The sequence below is a fragment of the Prunus persica genome, chromosome G5 (assembly GCF_000346465.2).
Source record: "Prunus persica cultivar Lovell chromosome G5, Prunus_persica_NCBIv2, whole genome shotgun sequence".
Classification (NCBI taxonomy): Eukaryota; Viridiplantae; Streptophyta; class Magnoliopsida; order Rosales; family Rosaceae; genus Prunus; species Prunus persica.
Window position 1 is genome coordinate 4,088,735 of NC_034013.1, and position 7,680 is coordinate 4,096,414.

At 39.7% G+C, this 7,680-nt stretch overlaps 1 protein-coding gene and 2 long non-coding RNA genes across 3 annotated transcripts in view; 2 read left to right on the forward strand and 1 right to left on the reverse strand.

Annotated features, from left to right (window-relative positions):
* LOC18775844 (protein FAR1-RELATED SEQUENCE 5) overlaps nt 1–19 on the forward strand; it is a 15,528-nt gene extending 15,509 nt beyond the window's left edge. The window contains exon 3 of the mRNA XM_007208904.2: nt 3–19. Coding sequence (XP_007208966.2) covers nt 3–19 — 17 coding nt within the window. The remainder of the gene's footprint in view (nt 1–2) is intronic.
* On the forward strand, nt 3,666–4,128 carry LOC109949226. The gene is made up of 3 exons (XR_002271774.1): nt 3,666–3,678; nt 3,773–3,836; nt 3,930–4,128. It is a non-coding gene; the product is annotated as an uncharacterized LOC109949226 (long non-coding RNA).
* LOC18775842 lies at nt 4,216–5,141 on the reverse strand. Its single transcript, XR_002271773.1, has 2 exons — nt 4,968–5,141; nt 4,216–4,686 (listed from the first exon to the last, which is right to left on the reverse strand). It is a non-coding gene; the product is annotated as an uncharacterized LOC18775842 (long non-coding RNA).

Consider the following 7,680-nt stretch of genomic DNA (forward strand, 5'->3'; position numbering starts at 1 on the left):
AGTGCTGCATATGAGTTGAAATGGTGACAGAGTTTGTTGGAAGAAGAAATCAATATTCTTTGATCTCGAGTATTGGAAATACCTTCTTGTGAGGCATGCCCTAGATGTTATGCACATTGAGAAGAATGTTTGCGATAGTATCATTGGTACATTGCTGGAGATCCCTGGAAAAAATAAAGATGGGATTGCTGCTCGATTAGATTTATTGAACATGGGGGTCAAAACTGATTTGCAACCCGAGTATGGAGAAAGACGTACTCGTTTGCCTCCTGGGCCTTGGAATTTGTCAAGAGCAGAGAAGAGAGAGGTTTGCAATTCTTTCTATGGTATGAAGGTCCCTGAAGGTTATTCTTCAAATATTAAAAATCTTGTATCTGTACAAGATTCAAGACTTCTTGGCCTTAAATCACATGATTGTCATACCTTAATGCAACAATTGCTCCCTGTGGCAATTCGTTCTGTTTTGGAGAAGCCTGCAAGGTATGCAATAACTCGTTTGTGCTTCTTCTTCAATGCTATATGTGCAAAGACTGTTGATGTTTCCAAGCTAGATAAGTTGGAAGAAGATGTAGTAGTTACTCTGTGTTTGCTTGAGAAGTACTTTCCCCCTTCATTCTTTGATATCATGGTTCATCTAGTAGTACATCTTGTCAGAGAAGTTCGTCTATGTGGGCCAGTATATTTTAGGTGGATGTATCCGTTTGAAAGATATATGAAAGTGCTGAAGGGGTATGTTCAGAATCGTACTCGTCCCGAAGGTTGCATTGCTGAGCGGTATATAGCTGAAGAAGCGGTAGAGTTTTGTACTCAGCATTTATCTGATGTTAGTACAGTTGGAGTGCCTTCAAGCCAAAAGATGGGAGTTTCAAAGCCATTATTAGGTTGCACAGTGAGCGTAGTTGATCAGGACCTGTTGAATCAAGCACATCTATATGTCTTGGAGAATACGGAGGAAGTCCTACCTTATATCGAGTACGTATGAGTTTTATTCTTTAAGTTTCCATTTAAAATTATTTCTTATGTTTATCTTATATATTTGGGACCGTAATGCTTGAATTTTTCGTGTCATGTAGGCAACATATGATCCACATCAAGACTGCTTATCCAAAATTTAGAAAGAGAACAAAGTGGCTGCAGGATAAGCACAATAGCACTTTCATTCAATGGCTACGCTTCAAGGTATATGTTGTTGAATAACGTATTTCTCTTTTAATTTTCTTCTTATTTATATGTTAGGATGAATTAAGATATGATTAATTTGCAGGTTCAAAGTGAAGTTGAGGAAGACAATCATGGCGTATCAGAAAATTTAAGGTGGCTAGCAGCTGGTCCAAACATGTCAGTGCCATTATATAGGAGCTATCTTATTAAAGGTATTAAATTCAATATCAAGGCACAAGATGATGTGCGGACAACTCAAAATAGTGGAGTTTATTTACTTGCACATACCATGCAAGTTGCTAGTGCCAAGGATAAAAACCCAATTCTCTCAAATATGGGTTTCTATGGTGTCATTCAAGAAATTTGGGACCTTGACTACCAAAAGTTTACAATCCCAGTCTTTAGGTGTGATTGGATAGATAGTTCTGGTCTTGTAGTCGACGAACTTGGATTTACCCTTGTAGATTTGAGTAAAATTGGACATAGGAATGACCAATTTGTTTTGGCTTCTCAAGTCAAACAAATATTTTTTGTTGACGACCCGATGCATCGTGGTTGGTCGGTAGTGTTATCAATGCCTAGTAGAGAATATAATGATGTTATTGGTGATGAAGTATTAGGTGATGTGATAATTGAGTGTGAGCCATTTACTAGAGGGATGCCAAATGTTGACACATTTGATGAACTGGTAGGTGAGTTAGGCGGTCAAAATATTCGAGATGGGTGTGAAGATATATGGATTGAATGATGCTTATGTAATTGGCAGTGTATGACATTAATTTTGTAATATATTGTAATGTGATTTCTTCACTTTCTACGTTCAAATAAAACACGACGTTATTGTGAATCAGTTATTCAGCATATTTACCGACGTCTTAAAGCAACGTAACAATGAAGAACCACGACGCTATTGTGAAGCAATTATTCAGGATATCACGTCGGTGAAGGATAAAGAACCGCCATGTAATTCAAAATAACACGACTCCAATCCCATAATACCGACGTCTAAAAAACGAGATATGTAATCTGAACGTTAAAAAATACGACGTCATCATACATTTTCCACGTCGCAAGTTCTTTTATAAACGAAGAGGAACGAAATTAATTCCGACGGAAATTCATTATAACCGCCGTCTAATAACAATTAAACGACGTTATTTGTAATACGGCTCCCATCATAATCTACGCCGTCTATATGTTCTGTAATACGGCTCTCATTTATTTGGAACCGACGTTGTTTAGACGTTCAACGTCGTCTATATTATTAAGTGCGTCGTGAGTAATGAATACATATAAATACAACGTCGACTATATAAATGTATACGTCGTAAATAATGACACTGACAACTATTTCCACGTCATCTTTTTTAGATAAAATCGAAGTGGAAAGTTTATTTCACGACGGTTTTTTGTAAATAAGAGACGTTGTAGAACTTTAGCAGACTAAACACGTCTGTTTTTATTGTTTTCCGACGTTGTTGTATTTAACAACGTCTAATATTTATGGTCGTTGTTTGTTTCTGAAAATAGGACGTATAAATTTTTTAATACGACTCTCATATATTTGTAACTGACGTTGTTTAGTTTTTCAACGTCTACTATAGAAACACATACGTCGTAAATAATGACACTGACAACTATTTCCACGTCATCTTTTATCAAAAAATCGAAGTGGAAAATTAATTGTACGACGGTTGTGTTTATATGTGCGACGTAGTAGGTATCAATAACGTCGTCTTCTAATGTATTTAAAGACGTCATATTTTTTATTGTCGTGAAAATTATATTTAACGTCGGCGTATTTTTATTGTCGTCGTTGTATGTCTATCTTGCGGCCTTGTTCTCTTAATATGTGTCATATTTTCCCTTTTTAACGACGGTCTTTTTAGAGAATTGGTCGTCTATTATCATCATCGATTGCTTTTTTTAGATCTTTTTGCAGTACAAAGACGTCGTTTTGTATTTTTTGATGACGTTGTATTGTTTAACAACGACGGTTATTTAGCGTCGTGGTTTATGAGGGAAAAGATGACGGTGGATTCCACGACCATTGAAAAACCAAATACACGACGGTGATTTACCGTCGTCTTTTTGCTTTTTTGTAGTAGTGAGAGGCTTTGCGACTTAGCCATATGTGTCATCAAGCAACAAAGTTGGCTTGCATTGCAGCATCTTCAAATGAGGCATACACAACTTTTATCGAAGCTCTAAATGAATTGTCCAAGAAACTGTCAGACAATTCTACTCAGCATGCAACAATTCCTTCCTCAACAACAGGTGATCCATGTAGTACTAATATTGATTCCTCTCAATTGTTGCTTTTGGACCCTAATATCTCACAAACTAAGGGTAGAAAGAAGGACAATATTAGCGGTTCAAAAAGGCTAAAAAGTGGTATTGAGTTGGCTCAAAACAAGAAGAAAAGAAAGTGTGCATTATGCAAAAAGATAGCCCAACATGACAAAAGAAATTGTCCTTCAAATCTGAAAAGAAGAAAGAATGAATCAACAAATCTATGTAAGTTGGTTCACTTTGTTTTTTTATTTTTTTATATTCTAATAGTAAGGTCAAAAGCTTATGTTTAATTTAATTATTATGAATCTAAATTTAGGCAATGAAGAGTCAGAAGATTTGTGCCAAGATATGGAGAGTGATGACCAAGAATATTGTTAATGGTGAGTTTTTTTTTTTTTAAAGTTGTGATCAATTTTCTTTTCTTTTACTTTAATTTATGCTCATTTGTGTATTTTGATCTTGTCTTGCATCAGGAATAGTCTATTATGTTCATCAGGGGGAAGCTCTTGTTGCAATGGTGATCATTGGTCTTGTTATCTCCGTATATGTGGCATTACTTAGACAAATTATATGAATATATGCTTTTTGGATTATGATATCTTGTATCAGGAATGTTTACGTACTATTTGATACACAATGTGTTCCAAAATTGTTCTTAATCCGTTGTTTATGGGTGTTTCATGATAGTAAAATCTTGTAGGTGCCCACTTAAATCAATGGATGAACTTTGCAATGAACTTGTGTAAAACTTGTTATTCTAAGGAAATTAATCACTTTACTACGGTGAATAAACAATTTTTGTTTTTCATACACATATAACACTTAGACGAATGAAATCTTCCTCATCAAATAATCTTCTACAGCAGATCACCTTCCATAGGTGAAATCATAGTAATAAAAAAGGTTGGGCTGTAAACTCAAGCAGCTCTTTCTTCCCAGTGACAACCACATCAAAATCAGAAAAATGAACTTTCATAAAAGCCACCCGTGGGCAAAAACCCAAAACTAACAACCAAACATACATAGGACCACATGGGAGCAGAGTACAACCAGGGTGTTGAGGCCATTTGAAGAAACACTCATTTTGGACAGCCCAGCAAAGACAATTCATAAACTGTAATTCCATATGTCAATGCATAGGTAATCCATCAATTTCTAGAACCAACCCCAAAGAGGGAGGAGGTTGAAGCAAGTTGGTGTGGCATCAAATTTTCTCCTTGTATTCTGTCCCTATTAATCGGGACCAAAAAAAAAAAAGTAGTAGTCAAAATTTTCATATATGAGAAGATTAAAATCCCTAAATCAAACCCTCAAAATAAGAAATCCTACCAACAATTTGAAACAAATTGAAATGAATAGCTTAATCATAGATACCTAAGAAATAAACTTAATCCCCTTGGAAACTATTAATTCCTTAAATTCCTAATCTAGAGATTCTAGTTTAATTCCAACAAAAATAAAATTAAAATAAACCAAATCTGATCAAGAAAATCGAAAATTGAAATATGTACCTGGAGCAAAGCTTTTCTCCCAACGAAGAAGGCAAAAACTGAGAGAGAGAGAGAGAGAGAGAGAGAGAGAGAGAGAGAGAGAGAGAGAGAGAGAGAGAGAGAGAGAGAGAGACGTGCAAATGTGGGGTTTGGGTATTTAGTTTTTGGTGAGATTGAGAGAGAGAGAGAGAGAGAGAGAGAGAGAGAGAGAGAGAGAGAGAGAGAGAGAGAGAGAGAGAGAGAGAGAGAGAGAGAGAGAGAGACGTGCAAGTGTGGGGTTTGGGTATTTAGTTTTTGGTGAGATTGAGAGAGAGAGAGAGAGAGAGAGAGAGAGAGAGAGAGAGAGAGAGAGAGAGAGAGAGAGAGAGAGAGAGAGAGAGAGAGAGAGAGAGAGAGAGAGAGAGAGAGAGAGAGACGTGCAAATGTGGGGTTTGGGTATTTAGTTTTTGGTGAGATTCTTTATTTATTAGACCATAATAAATATTTGAGATTAAAGAGGCAGGAGAGATTACGTCTTCCAGCAAAAAAGTTGGAGAGAGAAAAATTTCCTTTTATTTTTATGAGAGAGAATAAAATTAATGATTGTCTATTTAAAAAAAATTAAAACTACTTGCCATGTAATATTTAATCTCAACCATTAAAAGTGGAGTAATCTAATGGCCTAAAAATTGTGTCAAAACTTGTGTCAAAAACGTAGTGCCACGGATCCGCCCCCTATATATATATATACGAATTTAATTTAAATTACAAAGCCCAAGTAGCTAGCCCCGGCCACATATATATAAAGATTCATATTTTGTGCATGTAAAAATTCATGTTTTGTGCGGCCGACTTCAATAATCGAAGGGCCCGCACACGTTATATATATATATATATATATATATAAAGATTGAATTAGGTTCCTCAGCGGACCAATTTTAGAGCTCTATATATATTGTGGGAACCTAATTAAATCAAAACCCTAGGTCAATTAATTAGGCCAATCAATTTGGGAATTATTTGACCTAATTAGGAGTTACCTAACCTAATTGGGAATTACCTAATCAAATTGGGGGTTACTTGATTCCCAATTTAATTAGGGATTCGGTTCATCCATAATCCCTAAATGCACCAACCCCACCAACCACACCAACCACACCAACTACACCAACCACGCCAACCACACCAACTACACCAACCCCACCTACCTCTCCAAAGGCCACTATAAATACATGGTTACGCACAAGGATGAGGTACGTCTAAATTCCTACTCAAACTCTGCATAAATTATTTCTCAGAGACCCTAGCCACCTCCTCTCTTTCTCTCTCTCACACAAGGCTCCGGCCACCACACACGGCTCCGGCCACCCGGTTTTCCTTGAATTCCCTTACCTAACTTAGGCATCGGAGGGCCTTTGGCCAACACCCCCCGGGTGTGGTCCTTTTACTCCGATCTGTTTTGCAGGGAGAAAGAGAGGCGGAGAAGACGAAGGAATCTTGGGCGAATATTCTCCCGTGAGATTATTTGCACAAACAAATTGGTGCTTTCATTGAGAGCACGAGATATATTCAAAGCGTGCTCCAAATCCATCTTTCACACATTTTTTCAAACAACCATGGTTGATACAAGACGTACGAAGAGTAACGCCACCACGATGGGCCCATCTCATGGTTTCGTGGTGGAAACCTCAATGCAACGTCACGGAATCGTGGCTGCCAACGCCTTGCAGTCGTTCTCTAGTGCTTTGCAGCCGCCCTCAGCTGCTGGAATTGCAGAACAGCCACCACATGACCCTGGGACCTCCACAGCCTTGCAGTTGCCAGCGCCGATTACCAGAGCTGCTCTGCCTCGCTGTCCTACCGTAGGAGCACAGCAGCAGCCACACCACTCAACTACCGGATTTGCTGCTCAGCCCCATGGCTACTCCGACGTCGTCCCAGTCTTGGAGCAGATCCATTCTCTCCCTCCTCTGCAATCACACTTGACATATGCACCTGTGTATGCGTCTAATGGAGCCCTAGCCCATATGCCGTTAGGCCTGATGCACAACGCTCTACTTGACCCGCGCAGCCAGGTGGACCTTAACTCACGGGTCGATCAACTCACACAGAAGGTCGATGATCAGAACAACCTGATTGGCCAGCTACTCAGGCAGATCAACTTGAATCAAGGCCCTAACCTTGGACCTCGTGACGAGGAGATGAGGGCACACCAGCATGTCGGCGAGCAGTTCGAGAGGTCCCAAACTGGTCAGACAAGGGCAAACCGGCAGAGGAGAGATCGAGATCGAGATCGAGTAGATGAGACGCAGACAGCCGCGAGCCATACTCTTAGCCGTTCGGGGCTAGAACCAAGGACCAATGTGCTCGAGAGGCTAGGCCCACAGACTAATGTCCACGCCCGCTTAGGCCCACAATCCAATGTCCACGCCCGCTTGGGCCCACAAGGAGCTCGAATTCGTGAGCAGTCGCGTGACGAGCGCAACGACCGACGCCTACCAACCCGCTCGAGGGCCAACACGCGGCGACAAGCTGTAGAGGGATCCTCACAAGCCCAATCTCCTAATCTGCCCCACGGGCAGAACACCCAAGGGGATCGACCCTTGGGAACCGAAGAAGGAGTTAGCCAGTCACGCTCGAGACACCAAAGACGTCGACCTGAGCGACCCTCCTTGCGGGCAGAAAATGATGATCGACGCCCACCAACCTGCTCGAGGACCAACACGTGGCGACAAGATGTAGAGGAATCCTCACA